A 20,375-nucleotide genomic window follows, 5' to 3' on the forward strand; every position below is an offset into this window, starting at 1 on the left:
TGAGCTAGGGGTGTCCTTACCAAGTAGAAATAGAGTGTATATAGGTAAATCCCATAAAATTCAAGCGGGGTCAATCACACCTTTATTACCTGCACCCATCACTTCCAGAGTGTTTACATTGCCCAGGAGGTGACAAATAGTTTACTAGTATTTTAGACTCAGAAGGTGAACCACTCAAGTTATTGACTAAAGGGTTTACTTCCTGGGGCTGGACATTTCTGCTTCCTTCTGGCAGATCCAGTATAGATCGTTGATGCAACGTGAGGATCCAATGGAGCCTCTGTTCACCACCCCACACCAGTCTTCATCATCAGGGCCTGTGACACGGAACCTGTAAAAACAAGGACATTAATATGAGACAGCAGCTGTCAATAATAACTGTACAGACTTTTATTACAAAATATTGGCTGAAAGACATGCGGCATTAAGAAATGTTTTAGTGAATAATGTATGTAAGAAAAAGTTTCAATTTGTATGTGCTTTGAGGGCATTCCAAGGAACCACTTCAAAGGTGCGTGATGCAGCCGAAGTGATGCATTGCTTCAGAGATACGGCGATGCTGCAATGCGAGGGCCTCTGTCGCCATTGAGAAGCCTCTTGAGTGGGCTTAGATTGTGAAGCCTGGACTTGAGGATTGCAGCATGCAGTCAGGGCGATATGTCAGTTCCAAAGTACTGCAAGGCTGCAATCAGAGTCCGTTGTAGTCATTGAGTTTGCCGTAGACATAAGATGCAAGGGCCCGCACTGATGGTGCATTGCACAGTGGCGGTTCAGAAGGCACTGTGTGCTGGAGCGGAGATGCAAGTCTTGCTACTGTTCCAATCCACACAGCAGCAGAGATGCATCCAGTTTTGATGGATACACAGAGGCTGGTAAGCACCTTAAGCCGACTTCCAAGGTTCCAGGACAGGCGTAGCATCACTTGGCGCAATAGACTCACATATGGCAGACTCCAGGTGCAGATGGAAGGTTGTTGGAAGCCTGTTGTGTTCCTGAGGCTTCAGATCAGGAGACTAGTCCTTGGAGGTACTCTGGGTTCAAAAGATACATGTACAGTCCTTCTCTCCCGGGTAAGAGTGCAGCAGACAGAAGGTCAGCACAGCTGCAGTTTTGTCAGAGCAGTAGTCCAGCAGAAGGCCTTCCTTGTAGCCGCAGGTCTTCCTCGCAGAGTATCCACAGGTCCAGAAGTGTACTAAAGTGGTGGTTTTTGAGGTTCAGTATATGTACCCAGTTGTGCCTTTGAAGTGTTAAGAAGCTTTTAGAGACATGCCTTTGAAGTGCACAAGTGCCCTGCTTTCCTGGCCCCGGCTCCAGACTGACTACAGCAGGTATGCAGCCCTTTGTGTGGAGACAAGACGTAGCATATTCAACGGTAAGTGGGACTGTACCCAGCTCCTCCCTCCCATCCTGCAAGTGATGCGCATCCAGTCATACCTAAGCTCCCCATTGTGTGTGGGTGTATAAGAGGAATACACAAAGCCTAACTGTCACTCACACCCAGTCATGTTACCCAGAGAAAAGCCACAGGCACTAAATGATTAAGGCAAGAAAATGCCAACCTTTTAAAAGTGGCATTGTCAGAATTGCAATTTAAAATCCGACTTCACCATAAGTTAAGATTTTACATTGTGATTCCAGAGACACTACGCATGAACTGGTCACTTATTCCTATTTGGAAATGTAATAAGGTAATTTCAATTTTATCCCATGGGAGAGGTAAGTCTTGCAATAGTGAAAATGACATTAAGGGCCTCATTAGGAGTTCAGCGGACAGGAAGACACGTCTGCCAAACTACCTCCCCAACGGACCCATTAAGACTTTGCCGCTAAGCTGACGGGCGCAACCGAGGTTTCCACCAGTCAGCCTATCAGGAAAGTGGTGGCAGCATTGTCTACGGCTCATAATCAAGCCAGGGGCAATGCTGTCACCTGCAGGGTGCACTGGCACCCTTGCAACATTGCAAGGATGCTGGGCAGGGGGACCCCTGCACTGCCCATGCCAAGCGGATGGGCAGTGCAGGGGCCCACCTAGGTACCCCCTGCACCTGTTCACCACCAGCCTTTTTCTTGACAGTAATACTGCCATGAAAAGGATGGTGGAGAACCAGGTCATAATCAGAAGGGCGGCGCTGCATGCAGGGCCGCCGTGGGTGATTCCAACCTGCATCCACCGTCAACCCGTCGGACCCCCGATCCCAGCGTAGACAGCGGAACCCTGGCTGTCTGATGGCCGGGTCTTGATGTGGAGGTCTGACCACCACAGCAGCAGTGGTCCTGACTGCCACCGCGAGTCTCGCGGTCTCAAGACCCCCAACCTTGTAATGAGGCCCTAAATTTATTATACTACCAGGACAGGTGAGACTTAAAAGTACATGTCATGCTTTCTAAATACATTGCACCCTGCTCTCTGGTCTGTCCAGGGTCTACCTTCTATTATAAAAGAAGCTTTGGGCCTAGCAAAGGGTGTACCCGGGTCAAAATGGCAGTTTAAAACTGCACACACAAGCTCTACAATGGCAGGCCTGAGCGATGTTTAGAGTGCTAATTGAATGGGTGGCACAACCAGTGCTGTAGGCCCACTAGTAGCTTTTAAATTGCAGGCCTTGGGCACAGGTAGTACCATTTTACTAGGGACCTAAAAGCAAATTAATGACGTCAATTATGTATGAGCTAATGCTACCATGATTTAGGGAAGCAGAACAAGCAATTTAGCGTTGGTTAGCAGTGGTGAAGTGCATAGTCTCCTAAGTCTAGCGAAAATTAAGTCAGCAAAAACAGGTGGTCTGAAGGCAAAGTGTTAGGGAAAAATCACACCAAGGATGCAAGGTCTAGCAATCATCATATGATCCACTTGGATGGATGAATCATTACTAAAGTGCAGGCACAGTGGGATTATGGGAACATTTCTGAAATGGCACTGCCCTGCAACGTGTTGCACATGTACTTGTAGCCTGAAATTGTACTTAGAAAAGTGACTTTCAATAGTAACATGGGGAAGATTTGCATCTGACTGTGCCCAGCCCCACTAAAACTACTCAGAGAGGTACCTGGAAAACTGTGACGCTTCACAGTGTTACCATCTGCCTGTGTTTCGGGTGTTTACATCACAAATTAGTATAAGTCCTACAGGCCAGCTAAAGCAATCATAGCCATTAATATCATCAGTTATTGTTTACTACTATGGCTACTAAGATTTGTTATCAACCTCTTTTGATTCCATTGCAATTTTCGAAATGTACACGGGCTTAGAATTATCCCACGACTGATTTATGTCTGCTGAAGAGTTTTCAGCTAAGGAAACCAGTTATACATAACCTGGTCCATACTTGTGATATGTCTCTGGTAAGAGTTTGCAATCTCCAACTTGACATCTGAATCCGTGAAATTTGTAACACGTAATTTTTTTTTTTTTTTTGTGGCCATCCCATCTGGTGGCAGATATGGAGTAAATGGAGCTTTGCATTACCCCACCCTATATTTGAGGTTCTTCCAGTATAAGGGAATGTTATACCCAGATCCTTCCTTTTTACCAAAGGTTTCATCTGCTTTTCATTTGTCTCTGGATTTAGTTCTTCCATACTTTTTTCCATGTCCCTCTACAGAAGAAGAGTTTTTTTGGCATACTTGTGACCTTCTGAGAGGCCTTTTATCTACATGACTAGGACTTCATCTTTTAGGAAGGTGGTCTCCAACAAAGCCCACCATACTACTTCAACTTTAATTCAGTATATTAGGAGGGTAATTTCTCTCTGTTATCAACATGATGAAGTTGATCTTCCTTCAGACATACAGGGCTGCTGTTCGAGGTGTATGTCCTCATCGTGGGGAGCTTTCAGGGCACCTTCTTAAAAGATATATGTGCAACTGCCTCTCCCCAAACTTTTATCACTCACTACAAATTAAAAATGGGGTAGGTTTTTCCTTCAGATTCTTGAATGGCTGTTCTGTCCTCTTATAACTGGAATGTGAATAAAGCACTTGGGTGTTGCATTGTGTTTTGTGGCACTGTGTTATTTTCGTAAACAGCTTGAGTGTACGCTGACTGGTAAGGAATGGAAAGAAAAACTGTTGGGTTTTAATGTTAGGTAAGTTGTCTACTCCTTTATAGGTCATGTAGTAACTATTTCTAGGGAGTCCTAATGGTTAGGGCATATTTTGTTTTTGGTTTGGGTGAATTCTGTGTGTGGGACATGAGGTGCTCCCTGGTAAGGACTGGGAAAAGGAAGAAGGACGACGCAGCCGTGAGCCGCCTCTCTAATCAAAGTTGTAAATAACTCTCCTTGGGGTAATTGAAAATTTGTGCATGCCCTGGACTTCTTCTCACACGGAGTGAGCGATGTCTTCAAGCTGGTGCCCATCTTAGTGACTCACACACTGGAAGTGGCTTGTGTAACAACAAATGCACTGACCTGAATATTTTGTATTGATTTTTCCTTTCTGGATCTTACTTTACTAGTAGGACTGTTTTAGCTCAAATTGTCATTATATGTCAAGGACAAGAAAGATAATTTAACTTTGATTAATTATTTAGAGTTTGAAGAAAATACCATTTTTGTTCCTTTACAACCGGTTTAGGCAAGAATAGATGATACACAAGAAGTAGCTAAAAAGATGTGAAACACATTTTTGTATTCGAAAGTCTAAAAGTTAAAATGTGATTGTTTCCTTGAGAGCACTGCAGACCAGTGAACTTACACACAATTGTGCTGCAGCACTGATGGTGTTAGCAGTGCTGTGTGATTTCTAAATGGTTACTCGATAAGAGATTAGAAACCAAATTGTGATGAAGCGTCTTCTTAAATTGCAAGAGCCTAGGCTCATCAGGAAGCCTCCTTTACTGGGTGACACAGAAAATATTGAACAATTACATGTCTCAGAAAAGCAATGAGACAAACAGGTTAACAGTGCGGTCTGCCAGTACTGCTAATTACCTCACACATTGCACCACTCATGACATATTCTATGACATAAGTGATAACATTACTGCAATATCTGAAATGACATCAATGATAACACATCATGCAAGGGGGACGTGCACTATTGATACTTTAGGGCACAAGTTGTAGTTACTTGAGAAAACAATACTGTGCTACTAAAATAAACCCCCCTTGTGTGAACCAGGGCCTGGGGCAGCGCAGTACATTACTTAGGGGAGTGGGTGTGTGGCCCCCTCCCTGAGCCTTTGGGTAGCCTCAGAGGCCCCATCCCCAGGAGCTGACATGAATGAATGGGGTGGGGGATCGCGGCTCCGCACCCTGATCCTCAATAGGCACTAAATAACCCATCACTGAGGCAGAATACCAATAAAAAGGGGAGCGGGTTCACCATCTCTCCCCAACCCTCTATGACCCATGGGGGCCTTATGCCAACATTATTAAAAAGGGAAGGAGGTTCAAGCAGCACCCTTCCTGACTTTAATAGTTTCTGGGGACCCTATTCCCAGGGGCAGTTCTCAAATTAAAGGGGACGAGTAGCATGCCTCCCCCATGATCCTGTAAAATCCCTGGGGACCTCTCAATCACTATTTTCTGGGGATCCCACCCTGGGACACAATATTTTGCATGCACGCAAAAGCGTGGGTAGGGAAGCATATGTCTGCTCCCACACCGGTGGGCAGGGAAGGAATGTCTGCTTCCACTCAGTGGGAGCTTTAAAACTGCTCTTGCCAGGCGGGAGCAGGCTTTCGTTTTCCTGCCATACTCCTGTGGGAAGGGAAACACACATGACTACCACCACAGGCTCGCAGTTGAGAGCCATGCAACTTCCTCCCCTTTAAACATATGTTTAGGCTCAGAGGGATGGGGTCCTAGGGTTACTATCTGCTCACAGTCAGGGGCCTCTGCCCACTCCTCTGACAATAAAAAAGGACCCAGGGGTAGGGTTCAACAGGGTCCATAGTGGCGCGGGGGAAGCTGCCTGCTCCCTCCCCATAATAAATAAAACTGCCCTGGGGATGGGATCCCTGAGGCACCTAAGCTTTGGTAAAGTGGGCTTCTGCTGGCACCATTGAAGGGTTGGCCAACCCTTGCAACTGACGGCTATTTGTGGCCGGGTTGGGTGGGATTTGGATACAGGGCCCATCCTTAGGCCAAACCCTGTGGCCAACCCCATGATGTGCACAACCTAAGGCCGCGGGGAATGGCTTTACGAATCTTAATAAAAAATTACTTACTTTTAAACGCTACAGTGACATTATAGTTAGGTGAAAATGTAATTTTAAAAATACAATTTTAAATTACCAAAGCCACTGAAGTTCACAGTTTATAGTTATCTCAAATAAATATAACTCATGCCCTAAGTTCCATATTTATCCTCCTGTGCAAAAATGGTGCACAGGTGGGAGGCGGGCCTAAATAATGGCGCTAAGCCTGCTTAGCACCATTGTTTAAGGCCTGGGTCTGATCAGGTGTTAGGGGACCTGTGGATCCATTCCCATGGTCAAATACAATGTAATGGGCACAGGTGCCCATCCCAAGCCCAAGGACCCCATCCCAGGTAAGTAGGGTGAGTATTGGTACGTATCTTTGTTATTTCTTTTAAAGTGCTACTGGGGGTCCAACAAGGGGCCCCATGTATGGCACTAGGTGCAATGGCCATGCCCAGTTGACACTTGTCCCCTCTGCTGGCCACTGGGGTGATGGGCACAGGATGCAAGGGCCATGCCCAGGGGACACTTGTCCCCTGTTCTGGCCATTGGGGAGGTGGGCATGACTCTTGTCTGCTCCAAGACAGGAGTCATGTTTTTGGTGGTTGTGCGCCAAGAAATGGTGCTAGTCCGGTTAGAGGTATTTTTTTGCCTTTAACCAGGCTAGCGTCATTTTCTGACACACAACCCTCTCCTTCCCTACTGCCACCCCCACCCGGCTAGTGTCTTCTTCTAAGACATTAGCCCATGTTGTGCGCCGGCTTGCGCCATTCAATAAATAAGGCGCCTGGCTGGCATTGTCAAATTATGCAAGCCGGCACTAAACCTTTTGCCGCAAAACTGCGTTAGTGCAGTTTTGCGGCAAAAAATACAAATATGGGGCTTAGTATGGGTAGAATGGTGAGATAAAACCCTGCTTATTGGTGAGGTTGGATTTTATTTTACTATTTTAGAAAGGCCACTTTTACAAAGTGAGCATTCCTCTGCACTTAAAAACCATCTTTACCTTACAGCCGATCTCCAATCAACATCTGGGCTGGTGTGGGGTGGCTGGTTGACAGCTTCCATGTGCATTTCACCCAGACAACCACAAACACAGGACACTCGGTCCACCTGCACTTATCTGCATACTGAATAGGTCTTCCTGGGCTGGAAGGGTGGAGAGTCTGGCACTTATATTTCAAAGGCTAGTGGCCTGCCTTCACACAATGAACTGCCACACCCCCACTGGGTCCCTGGCAGACAGCCCTATACTGAAAGGGGAACACTACAAAATCACTCTTTGAAGTCTCCCCCACTTCAGAGATATGTTTGGGAATATAAACTGGGTCTCTGACCCCACCAACTCAGACACTTTTTGAACTGAACTTGCAACCTGTCAAGAGGAAGTGCTTGGCTGCAAAGGACTCATTTGGACTGCTTTGCTGAGAAGGACTGCTGCCCTGCTGCCCTGCTGCCCTTCCTGCCATCTGATTGTGCTGAGAAGTGCTCTCCAAGGGCTTGGATTGAGCTTGCCTCTTGTCTTCTGAAGCCTCAGGGCCCAAAAGACGTTGGGCCTCATTATGACTTTGGCGGTCATTTTCTGGGACTACCGAAGCTGCCGCAGGAAAAGACCGCCACTACTGAAGGTCTTTTTCCCCCCATAATCGGAGAGTTCAGCTGGTCCAGTGACATCAATTATGAGCCTGCAGCAATGTTGTGGTGCGCCGGGTGCGGCAGCACCTGTTGCGCATTTCACTGCCCGTAATTCAGGCAGTGAAATGTGCGATGGGACGGTGCATGGGGGCCCTTGCACTGCCCATGTCAAGTGCATGGGTAGTGCAGGCACCCCCAATGGCCCACGACACCCCCATTCTGCTAGCCTTTCCATGGCGATGTTTACTGCCATGGAAAGGTTTGCGGATGGGGACTCGTAATCACTACACTACACTTGAGACTGCCACACTCGTAATGAGGGCCTTTATCTCTTCAGGAAACTCCCTGTGTGCCGAAAATCGATGCACAGCATTCCAGAAACTACGGACAGCCTACCTTGTGACCAAGAAATTGCCCCACAGCTGTACTGGAATGACGCAGCCCAACTTCCCCAATGGAAATCTGAAACAACGCCTGCCTTGCGATAGAAAATTCGACGGACCACCCTACCGGATCGACGCACAGCTCCTCGAGTGGAAAATCGACGCAGCACTTCCTGTGTGACAAACAAATGGACACATCTCCCTACCAGATCAACGCAATGCCTGTGACTTCTTCCAGCACACCAAGGATTTCCCTGCATTGTCCCTTGGCGTCAAAAAGATCTCCGCATCGCAGTGAGGAACCAAGACTGTGCGCTGAAAAATGACACAAGCCCCTTGAAGCGTGGAAACAAACAACGCATAATCTGTGCCGCGTCATATAATTTGACGCACACCATATTTTTCCAAGATCTCCTCCTCTGCGGTCTCTGTGTGTGTTATTTTTTGACACAAACCAAGTACTTTGTGTAAAGAAGCGACAACTGTTGATTTCTAGGATTGAAAACCCTTTTTAAACTTGCAAGAGTGATATTTCAACTTTTGCTTATTGAATTTTGATCGTTTTTTACCTTATTTTATTCAGATAAATATCCTATAATTTTCTGAACCTATGTGGTGTATTTTTGTGGTGTTTTCACTGTGTTACTGTATGATATATCGCACAAATACTTTACACATTGCCTTCTAAGTTAAGCCTGACTGCTCAGTGCCAAGCTACCAGAGGGTGGGCACAGGATAATTTGGATTGTGTTTAACTTTCCATGACTATGATTGTGGTCCCTATTTGGACAAGGGTGTATACTTCTGCCAACGAGAGACTCAATTTCTAAAAATAGGTGTAAAAGAAAGCAGGCATAAAAGCATAACTGGTAAATTATCCAGGCGTGGCCAGTGTTGTTTTTCACTGCTGCTGTCCATGTCAATTTCAGAAAAGATTAGTATCCTGCCCTGGGTCCACCTTAAAGACAGATATGTATTTGTGCATGCTGTGTGGTGAGGATATGTATCACGGACAGAATATCAGAAATGGAATTATTGTGTGGACATAATATTGAAGACCAAAATATTGTGAAGGTAAGTGCAAATATGTAAGTATAGATTTACTATTCTTAACTTCACATCTACATACCTTGAAAATACACATATATTTTCAAGGTACATATATGTGGAGTAATCTATAGTAAAACGTAGCTTACTATTAGATACTTATTTTCATGATATTTTTTTCATGAATATTCTTAACAGGAAATTTTAGCCCTCAATATTTCTGTTTCCGACATTCTGCCTAAATACTGAAGATAGAATGTATCACGTTCAGCAAAGATGGCTGCCTCGAGCTAGCATACTACTGTTGCAGAGTATCAATACAAGGTTCACTGAATTCTCCTTTTGTGAGTGTAACTCTGTCCCTAACTGCATCGGAATCTCATTATGTATAGCTTATATTATTAGGTGCATAGGGACTTTGTGGAAGGAATATTGACTACAGTAAAGATACAAAACAGGAATTTATTGTGGGTGCCATACATTTGGGCAACAGAAATGTTAGATCCGAAATCTGCACCCTCTTCACCACCAAGGTGCTTGTAGTGATGAATCTTGTTATCCATTATTGTTATTTATTTTTTACAATAATGTCACATTGAATAACATACTGTATGTTAAGCAAATAACATTCAAACCCGACATTCAACATAGTTAACATAGAAGTAACAGTTACATATTGTATAAGTGTGTCCTTCCTTAGCCACTACTAAAGTCCACTACCTGTCTTTTGATTTCTTCATACTCGTTCAGACCATTATTGAGAGTGATTGACATTTGAAGAGTGTGTCTGCACTTACACTCCCTCATGTTGAGTGTGGTATGAAAGTCCCACCCCTGGGGACTTTTCCCACCTAATCTAAAACCAGCCACCTGATTTCATTGGTCTGGTGTTTGGCATTCTTAAAGTCTTATACTAATGGGGCTCCCTATGGTTAACTATTAAACCAACTACAATTGTGACAAATTCTTCTGTCTCATGTGGCCTATTTAGGCCAAGTTGCATGGGCACCTAATCAAATATATGATATCACACATTGCAAAGCCTTTCAATCAGTATTCCCTAATGTAGTTTTGGGATTTCATGCACTCTTATGCATGGTCACAGGCTTTACATCTCCCAACATGGGGGGGATATTGGATATTAAGGAGTGCTAGATGTGTAACTGGTCAAAGTGATTTAGAACCCTCACAACAGGGTCCCTAATGCTTCTGCCCTGTTTGAATGAAAAGAAGCATTGATCAGCTGTGTGTAGTTCATCACTAATTATCTCAATGCCTATGTATCATATTTTTAATGCATTGCAATAAGTCCAAAAAATGGTAAAACGTACAAGCCTGCTATTGTTGGCATTGTTACGAGTCACTGATTGCAAAAAGGCATTCCATGTGCAGGACTAAGCCCATTTTCTGGCTCACCTGTGTAGACCCTTAGGATATATTTTGTCCAGTAGTTTGGTAATAAGTCCATTTGATTCTCAGAAGTAATCAACCCTCAGAGCACAATTTCACTTTGCTCTCAAGAATTTCCCATAGGGAAGATTGCTCCCCTCAGGCCTCCGGAGCTGTGGCTAAAATACACGAGGAGAGTATTTCTCACAGTAGGCTATGAGTATAAGGTTTATACAACTTCTTGTTCATATGTCAAATAGTAATGTCTAATAAGTTGATTTTCCCTCTACTGTGTGACATGCTGAATTGTGTGTCAACCGACCTGCTCTTTAACAAACTCACAAATGTCTGCAGAGAAGGCTCATCTCCCGACCAGGTAATAGGGACGTCAGCTATATACATGCTCCAGAGAATGATAATCTGGGGAAAGTGATTACATTGGTTTTAAATGTGTGTTGGCTCATAATTATTCATACAGAGATTTGTCAGGTCAGGGCAAATATTGAACCCATGGCAACTACCTTAGATTAAAGTTAATATGAGTTTTGGAAAATGAAGAAGTTCCTGACCATTGCAAACTCCGAAAAGGCTATAATGGAATCATAGGTTTATCTCTGTTTTCAAGTACAGATCTAATTACTTCTAAAGCTTTACTTCTAATCTCTTTGTGGGATGTTCATAAAGAACGAGGTAATGTCAATGATGACTAATATCTGGTCCTGGTGCCCTTGACATATGCTTTAGTTGTTCAACAAATGGTTTCATGAATGTGTCCATGTACTTGCAAAGGTGCTCAAGTAACAAGCCACATCCACATCGGGAGGTTTATCCAGATGTTTGTGTATACTGGGTAAAGTGTATGTTGTGGAAATATGAGGAAATTGCTTATTTTATTCAAATAGACATATTAATTCTCACTAAACTATCAAAATGTGGTGGAGGAATGACAGTGCCCCACCCTATCTGGGCCAATTGGGGCCACATGTTACCATCCTCCTTGGCTAACTTCTGAAAACAGGGGAGGGGGTGCGCAATAGGGATATAATGATATATGGAATAAAATACCCCCCAGATGGTCATACATGTTAGCAATCTGTTATGTGAGGAGCAGGAGGCAAGAACCCATATACCTTCATATGATCAAACAATTCAGATTTGCTACAGGTTACACTTTATTGTAGAGTTGGATGAACCTTATGTCAATATATGCAGGTGAGACAGAACTCCCTGGCCTCCCATGGAGGTCATGAAGCTGTAAAACCTATACCTTTGAAACCCCCATTGCTTCTAGCAGCACAGCAGATGCCTTGAGGTTTGTAAAAGTGTTGTTGGTGAGCAGGTGTTGTTTCACGTTGCTGGATCCAGCTTCATTGTCATGAAGGCATCCTTTTCTGTCATTCGGACAGGCAGTGAGTAGGGGGTAGAGAGGTGCCTGTCTGTGTGACCGAGATACTCCTTTATATTCAACTACAGCCACTTTATGTTACACTCTTATTCAGCTAGTGAGGTGAAATGAGAGAAGGGGTGAGTTGAATCCTGAAGTCAGTGATAGTTAAAAGTGCCAGATGCAGTAAAAGCACCAGCCCTTGTATAAACATGTACTTGATGCAGCATGCATGAATGCTGGGGTCTGTTGTTGCTTGTGGGTATTCTTCACACTATGAAACCATTTAACACACGCAAATAAAAAACCCGCACATTAGTGTGAATTAGACTTCAGTAATAATGTTAAAAATACATGTGGCAAACGTACACAGTTTCATTCAGAGCAGATCCATTAACCCAGGTCCAACGTTTCCCTGCAGGTAAGATGAAAAGTCCAATCCATGCCTGGTTTGAGAATTTGGATGTAAGATAATCCTGCACAAAATAAACACAAATATATGTTAGGTAAAATCAGTGCATTCACCTTCCCCTCTGCCAGGGCACAGCTATGTCACTGAAACAGATTGTATGGAAATTAGTGAATAAACTCAACATGCAATTAGATGCTTTCACTCTCTTATAGTGTGCAGCCCCCAGCTCCAAATGCATCCTTCTCACAATAAAGGGAATAAACATCTTCTCCTACAAGCCAGGAAAAGAAAAAATTGTCCATGTTTGCGGAAGAGCTTGTGACCTTCCCTGGGCATTTCTTTTACAGAACATTGGTATAAAATGTATTATTCCTACTAATCACACAAATACTAAAGCTCTAATAATGCAGGCTAGAAACATGACATATGTTCCAAAAATACATCTGACAATCCTAGCTGTGTAATCCAATTATATAAATGGTACTTATATTGATTGTTGCAACTGAAATTACATTTTGTGTTTATTAAGGTGACAAGTTGACCTATTTTAATTTTGCCTTCTTCAACAATATTGAATAATCACGATAATGCACTCACTCTTCTGTTCTGTTCTTATTAAAATGTTTGCCTAGTTTATGTTTGCAGGTAAGTTTTCCAATGTAGTTAATATTTTTAAATGGACAAAAGAAGACCTTTCTGTCAAATGCATGACTTGGTACAATGGATAGTCTAGTACAAAGATATATTTAAAGAACAACTTGTACCAAACATTTCATTTGAACAATGTGGTCGCAAATTGCACACCTAGGGCCAGATTTAAGATAAGTGGTGTTGCACCCAGTACAGCACCACTTTTCTTCCACCCCTTAGCGGCCCACTAATGGCACCATATGTGCGCCATGTCCAAGATATGGTGCATATTGGCAATAGTAAGGGAACTAGCATCAGAATGTTTTCCGCTAGTTCGAAGCTTTGCAGGATTAGCCTTAAATATGTTCACGCTAATCTTGCAAAGCCCATAGATGCCCATTGTAAACAATGGTGCACCTCCTTTTAACGCCTGCTCTGATTGAGCTCTGAAAGTGCAAAAAAGAATGACGTAAAGAAATCTCTAAGATTTCTTTGTGCCACTTTTCGGCCCCCATAATGGGGAAACGCCCCCTTTGCATTTATTATGCCTGGCGCATGGATTATGTAGTGAAAAGGGTTACAAAGTGGAGCAATGCAAGCATTGTTCCATTTTGTTCATTTGGTGTGCCGATTTTGGCCATGTTGAGCCACATTAGCTTAAAAAAAATTACGCTAATGTGGCGCAAGAAGATGTAAGGGCTCTTAACTCTACCCCTTCAATTTTGCAAATGAAATCTGTTTTTGTAAACCAACCAATGCACTAGCAGTTCATCTACACAATAAGGATTCAGAGTGTGTCACAGTCTTAATACTGTGCATAAGACAGATTGCAAACTACAACTCAGTTTCACAGAGATGGTGGCCTTCTATGTCTAGACTGCCATGCCTTTGACTGCCTCTAAATAAACTTATTTTTATATGCAGCCTGTTTTCCTTAAAGGAAATGCGATTGCTATTTGTTTAAAAAAATATATTTTTAAAATGTGTTTGAGAATTGCCAGTGGTCCTCTGGACTACTGCTTATTCCCAAACACACTTTTCCCAACATGCAGAAAGGGGATGGTATTCCAAAGCATCCTGACCCCTTTGGAAATGGGTTGCCACATGGGCCTGTAGTGTGGTTAGTTTTACGTATCCTTTGCACATTAGCTTCAGGCTTTAGGACCTTTGCCCTGGATGTATTTTATTCATTTGCTCGCAGCTTAGAGCCTCTGTGCACTTTGCTCTACATGCTTGTTATTCAGCTTTGTACTGTTATTTTTCAAATAGCCAGTTCTACGGTCTTGTTTTATATTTCATATCACACTGTTTAGCCTACTTCAGCACTGGAGTTCTCCATAACACATTCTTGTTCACTCTGTGCTTCAGTCAAGGATACAGTCTGGTACATTGCCGATAGACGTGGTAGGAGTTTAGTCTTTGGCATTTCTGTGTAGGGACATTTTGTGATCACGCTAACATGTTAGTTATAAAAACACTTCCTTGTCCCAATACACGCAAGAGGAAGATTCCGACCAGGGAACCACAACTAGACGCTGACTGCCTCGTTGCAGATGCTGAACCAAGATCACAGGCCTTTGCTCAGGTATGAGGGCTGATGTCTCCCCAGGGATTCAGAAAGGCAAGTTAGAAGCTTAACATGCTGTGCTTGAGATAGAACTAGGAGAGGGAGAGTAGAAACTATTAAACACCATGATAGCGTTGTTCTTATGTTTTACTCTCCTGGTGACTATTTCAATCCTACTGTGTTGTATGGTTCTGGTTATTGCGGCTCACGCCTTATTATCTAAAATGCAGTCGTTTTATTAAAACATTACATAAAACTTATACTGCCTTTGTCATTTGTATATGAGATCATACTGTAAATGAGAGAGTTGGTTTGGATCTGAGTGACCACGACTTCCCTGAGAAGTTCCAAAGATGTCATGCGCTCGGCTGCTCAATCATCTCTTCCCTTTGGGAGAAATGAGACACTGCTAGTTAGCCAGAGCAAAAACCGGATTTAGGGTGACAGAGCTCCTTCCACGTGGGTCAGACTCAGTCCCCCACACCGTGATCGATCCTGCTGCCTAGAAATCCAGTAGTCTCATTTAGGATAATGAGAGCCCACGCGACAGGCCGGACTGGTAACCCAAAGCAGCCCTGGCAAATTTTGTCAGACCAGGGTACAAAGTGTGCATAGCAAGCAAGCCTGACTCTACAGTGGGGCTTTGGGGAGGGGGATGTTCTCCCCTAATGACAATTTGGAAAATGATAGAAAAACTAGTGCATTTTACAATACATTTTTCATGATATATTCAATTGTATTAGTAGTTAAAGCATAATAAATGACGACCATTCAGAGCACCAGGATACATCAATCTTTATTGGGGCTCTTCAATTATTCTCTCACCATCACCCCCTAACAGGGCCTCTCATCTCTCCAGAGTACCTCTCACACATGTATTTAATTTGTTTCACAGTGCCTCTCTTTCCCCTATAGGGTGTTGGAACACTTTACATCACACACACATACAGAGACAATGAATCATACATGTGAAAATCAGTGTATAGAAATTGGGATATAAGACAAAGGGAACTAGAAGGTGTGAGATTCACGTCATGCCTACTGGTAGGCATTTTTTAGGAGAGCTTGGTATGGGGCTGCAAAAACAGGATTCAGAATGAAACACCTGGGTTAAGGTTAGCTTACTAATAACAATTTATTTCTACCAAAAAAAAACGTGGACAGCATTTTATAGCTCACTGTGCTACATTATGATTGTGACTTAAAAAGGATCTCATAAAATACTTTTCTGTAATCTGCACAGTACATGTTCTTGCAGCAGGCAATGCCACCCTCTATGCTACCTTAGATGAGTTAAAACTTCAACTAGACAAAACCCTGATCTCTCTTCAGCAGGTACATTAATGACCAGAGTTATCTTGGCACTTTTATTGTTGCCTGAAATCTGTTGGCTATATAAGGAGATCTACAGTGCCATTAAAACTGCTTCATTGCTACAACACCGGACCAACATAAGCGTACAGCTTCCATTTTAGGACATCCTCGTTCCTCACTCCTCATCCCTGGTTCCCATCCATCATCCCTACTTATCATCCATTATCCCTGCTTCTCTTCAATCATCCCTGCTTTTTATCCATCATCCTTACTTCTCATCCCTGCTTCTCATCCCTACTCCTCTTCCATTATCCCTACTTCTTTTCCATCACTCCTACTTCCCACCCCTCATCCCTGCTTTTCATCCATACTTCTCATGTTTTTGCCATGTCTGCAGGCTTTACATTTGCTGCACTTCTTAAATCATGATATGTGGTTTACACAAGTTTTGTTTTTCGTTGTTATGATCTCAGGGCTGCTTTTTTCTAGCTCTTCTCTCATTGCTCTTGCCCTTCTAAAGGTTATTCCAGGTTTACTGGGGGCTTCCTTCCATATTACTGGGTTGTTTTAATAAGACGGAAGTGCTTGTGTAATATAGACCTCACTATCCCTTCCTGCTTGCTGAAGGTTGTTATTGGCCTAAAATGTGGATCTATTGCTTCATGCCTTTTGGTCCCTCCATTCCCAAAGAGCAATTGTTCTCTGGCCTTGGATTTCACTTTCGCTTGTGCTGTCTTTACACAACTTATGGGATAGCCTCTGACCAAAAATGTCCTAGACAGATATTCAAGAGCCTGGGCTTTAGAGACAATATCATTACAGTTACATTTTACTCTTAAACTTTCCCCATAGGGGATACTATTAATTACCTGACCTGGATGGAAACTGCCTGCATGTGATAAGGTGTTCCCTGCATTGGTCTTTCTATATGATTTCATTTCCAGTTTGTTCTTTTTAAACCGTGAGGTCCAAAAGACTAATCTCTTCTGTATGTATAGTGCTCTTAAAGTGTAGATTAAAGTCCTTATATAAAATTTTGTTTATCGATTTCTTGGCACTTTCTTTTCTGCCTTTCCAAACAAAAAGGAGGTTATCTAAATATCTGTTTCAATGTTCCATATGGTCTTACCAATCTTGATGGTGGTCTGCTTGGATCACCTGCTCTTCCCACCAGCCCATGTGCAAATTTGCACAGCTGGTGGCAAACAAGATGCCCATTGCTGTCCCATGAATCTGATGGAATAACTCATTGTTGAAAAGAAACATGCTGCCTCTAAACACCTCTGGATCATCCTTTATAGCATCTGGGTATGTTTCCACTAATTGACAGGTCTAGCATTTGGAAATGTTGCATGTCTTTCAACCCATCAGCATGCTGTATGCTTGTATAAAGTGCTTTACATCAATAATCATCAGGAGGTTATCTTTCAAAAGTATTGTCACAGGCTGCTATAATAGAGTGCCCTGCTGGGTTATTTCCATCCTTGGGCACTTCTGGTATTAAATAAAGGATGATCTATTTTCAGGACCTGGTATTTCTCATATAAAATCAAGCCTTGGTCTCGCCAATCCATCAGTTCTTGATTATACTCAGCAAATATTTGTTTCATTTCTGCCACAGAAACTCTAACGTACCACTGTTCATTATTCAGTTATTTATAAGCTTCTACCACATATAGCTTTTTAGACCACAATACCAGATTTCACCCTTTGTCAGGGTTTCTGATTACACAATTGGTTTGCGACTTACATTTATTCATCCATTTATAATAGCTTTCCTGATTGTAGTTGGAAGATTGTCTCCTATTCATGCCGCTAAAGAGATGTTTAAATTCCTGAGTCACTAGATCACCGAAGGTATCAATTGCATCTATTGCAGTATTTGGTACAAATTTTTACTTTTGGATTAACAAGTGTGGATGCATATTCATAGATGTTAATACCTTGCCCAACACCTATTAAATCTTCAGTGACTGTTACATTAATGCCTGTAATTTCATTCTCATTTAAAATAGGGGATATTCCTGAGCTGATGGAAATCCATGAAATAAACAGAGAAGTATCACAAAGCCCTGATATGGACACAATGCAACTGCTTATTGCAGAGGAAATGCATTGAATAGTAAATCATCACCTCAAGGTGAACCAGAATTAGAAAATGGATTGACAGAGGAAATCAGACAGGACCCTGAGGAGATAACTATTAACATCTTAACCCTACTTGAGATATATTCACTACTGACGTACTGGCACAAAGTGGATGCAGCCTCAGACCACATTCTGTCCCCCACTGCCAACAGGCAATAAAAATTATGTATTCCGTGAGTTTATAGTAGATGATTTAAACTTAAGAAAAAAGTGGCTTAACAGAAGGGACAAAGGGAACTTTACACAGAAGAATTGGACATCATGACCTCAAAAAAGAACAACTCTATGATCATTAAACCATCAAAAAAAGGGGGAATATTGTATTGATGGACCATTGACGCAATGTCATTATACACCTCAATTAATCATTATGATGGATTATCAGAGTGTGAACACTTTTGAGGGTTAGGCCCATTGAACATGGAGAGCACACACAAATAATGATGGATATGCTGCACTTTTGCCTCACCCACAATGTGTTTTCAACAATAAGAACTACCTACAACAATAGGGAAATGCGATGAGTACCTCCTTCACCCCAACTTATGTAAATTAGTTCATGGCATAGTGGGAGAAGGAGATAGCCTGGGATGAGGGATATGATCAGTAAATGTAGAATCATGTATTATGTACACACTTTATTGATGACTTATTCCTCCTATGTGAAGGAGAGGAATTAGAACCGAATACTTTCACCCAGAAGCCGAATCCCAACAGTTTGAACATCTGGTTCACCACAATGCACAGTCGGGCACACTGTAATTTCTTGGATATTGAGTTAAGTGTTGCCAAAGACAATAAATAACTGCAATTCATATAAAAGCTACATCTACCAACTCAATTCTACTTGCAAATAGTGGTCACCCAACTGTGCTAAAATAGACAAATGTTGCGAGCAAGAAGAATATGCTCAACAGAGGATAAATTTGAAAATGAGGTGAAGAAGATGATCGAGAGATTTATCCAACAGGGATATCCATTGTGTATTCTGGAAAAATGCCAGGTAAAGGGCTTCTAAAATATTAAGAGATTCCTTACTGTAGCTACAAGACAGGAGACCTACCCAGAAAGATGAGCAGATACACAGACTCTTAAGAATTTAAACTAGCTCAATCCAACAAAAAGGGCATCTTATAAAAGAACTGGCATTTACTAGAGAAAGATGAACATTTGAAGGAGTTCATTGGCTCTGGCCTCCAAATAGCTTTGAGGAAAGCTATGGATGATATCCTGACACAAAGTTTTTTTGATCCAGTACAGGGGAAGGATTGGCCAGTAGTAGATCCAGAGGGCTTTGCCAAATGCAACTCCTATAAGGCCTGTCAACATGGATTGAACCAGAAATTCTACAGAACATTTGAGGGCCGCACTATCACGATTCAAGATAGAATTACCTGTAATACCGAATATGTTGTATACGCACTGGAGTGTTGTTGAAGTAAACTTTATGTGGGAAGTAGAGTTATGACATAGAGGATCAGGATCCTCCAGCACATGTGAGCCATCAAGAATAGGGAAAGGATTTACCTTTGAACAATATCATGGACGGTTCCTCATGCTATGGGATCACAAACATTAAAACCCACCTATGCAGAGGTGATATCGGTGAGGAATTAAGAAAAGGGGAATCCATACTGACACTTACTTTGGACGCGGAAGCTCCGTGGGGACACAATATTGATGCAGAACTATATGTGCATTTATAGTTTGAAAACATATTTAGAACATTAATACTGATTGATGCCCTGAGATGTGCCCCATAAGTCCTCATCCCTTTTATCATGTTCAATAAGGTTGGTGTTACAATTCTTCTGGGTCATATGAACTGTAAACACACACACTGCACTTTGTATTTAAGGATGAATGTATATTTGAATATGTTCTTTGCTAATATGATATCTAATCAATTTATAATATTTCCTCTTGGTGCCCTTCTGGTAGTAGGAATAGAATTAGAGCGTATAACACATTAGCTGTTGAGATAATATTGGAGCATGTTGCACTTTTTCTTAAGGAAGATAAGTTGAATGGCTCATTTTACATTAACATGTGCACTTTACCTTAAGGCATATATAGAAATGGCCTTCAAATAAGCAATATATTTTATATAGTCCCCTGAGGATGAATGTTGTAGTTTCCTGATTGTTGGATTTTCCTGGTTATATGTGAACCTTCTATACAGGGAAAATACAGTAATTGCTTGTAAAACAGAAACATTCCTTTTGGCATTTGTCAGTTTATGAGCATTCTAGTTGTGCTGTGATTACTATGCTGCACCTTTGCTTGGTGAAAGAGTTATGTTGAAAAGTCATTGGCATATG

The 20,375-nt window shown here is 42.4% G+C and overlaps 1 protein-coding gene across 2 annotated transcripts in view; it reads right to left on the bottom strand.

Annotated features, from left to right (window-relative positions):
* Nucleotides 1–59: 59 nt before the first annotated feature.
* Nucleotides 60–20,375, bottom strand: part of LOC138247172 (killer cell lectin-like receptor subfamily B member 1B allele A) — an 87,485-nt gene continuing 67,169 nt past the window's right edge. For both annotated transcript variants that reach the window (XM_069201914.1, XM_069201913.1), the window contains 2 exons: nt 12,353–12,459; nt 60–331 (listed from right to left, as the gene is read on the bottom strand). In XM_069201914.1, the coding sequence (XP_069058015.1) occupies nt 196–331; nt 12,353–12,459 (243 nt within the window). In that variant the 3' untranslated portion in view covers nt 60–195. The remainder of the gene's footprint in view (nt 332–12,352; nt 12,460–20,375) is intronic.

The sequence above is a fragment of the Pleurodeles waltl genome, chromosome 7, assembly GCF_031143425.1.
Source record: "Pleurodeles waltl isolate 20211129_DDA chromosome 7, aPleWal1.hap1.20221129, whole genome shotgun sequence".
In the NCBI taxonomy this organism is placed as follows: Eukaryota; Metazoa; Chordata; class Amphibia; order Caudata; family Salamandridae; genus Pleurodeles; species Pleurodeles waltl.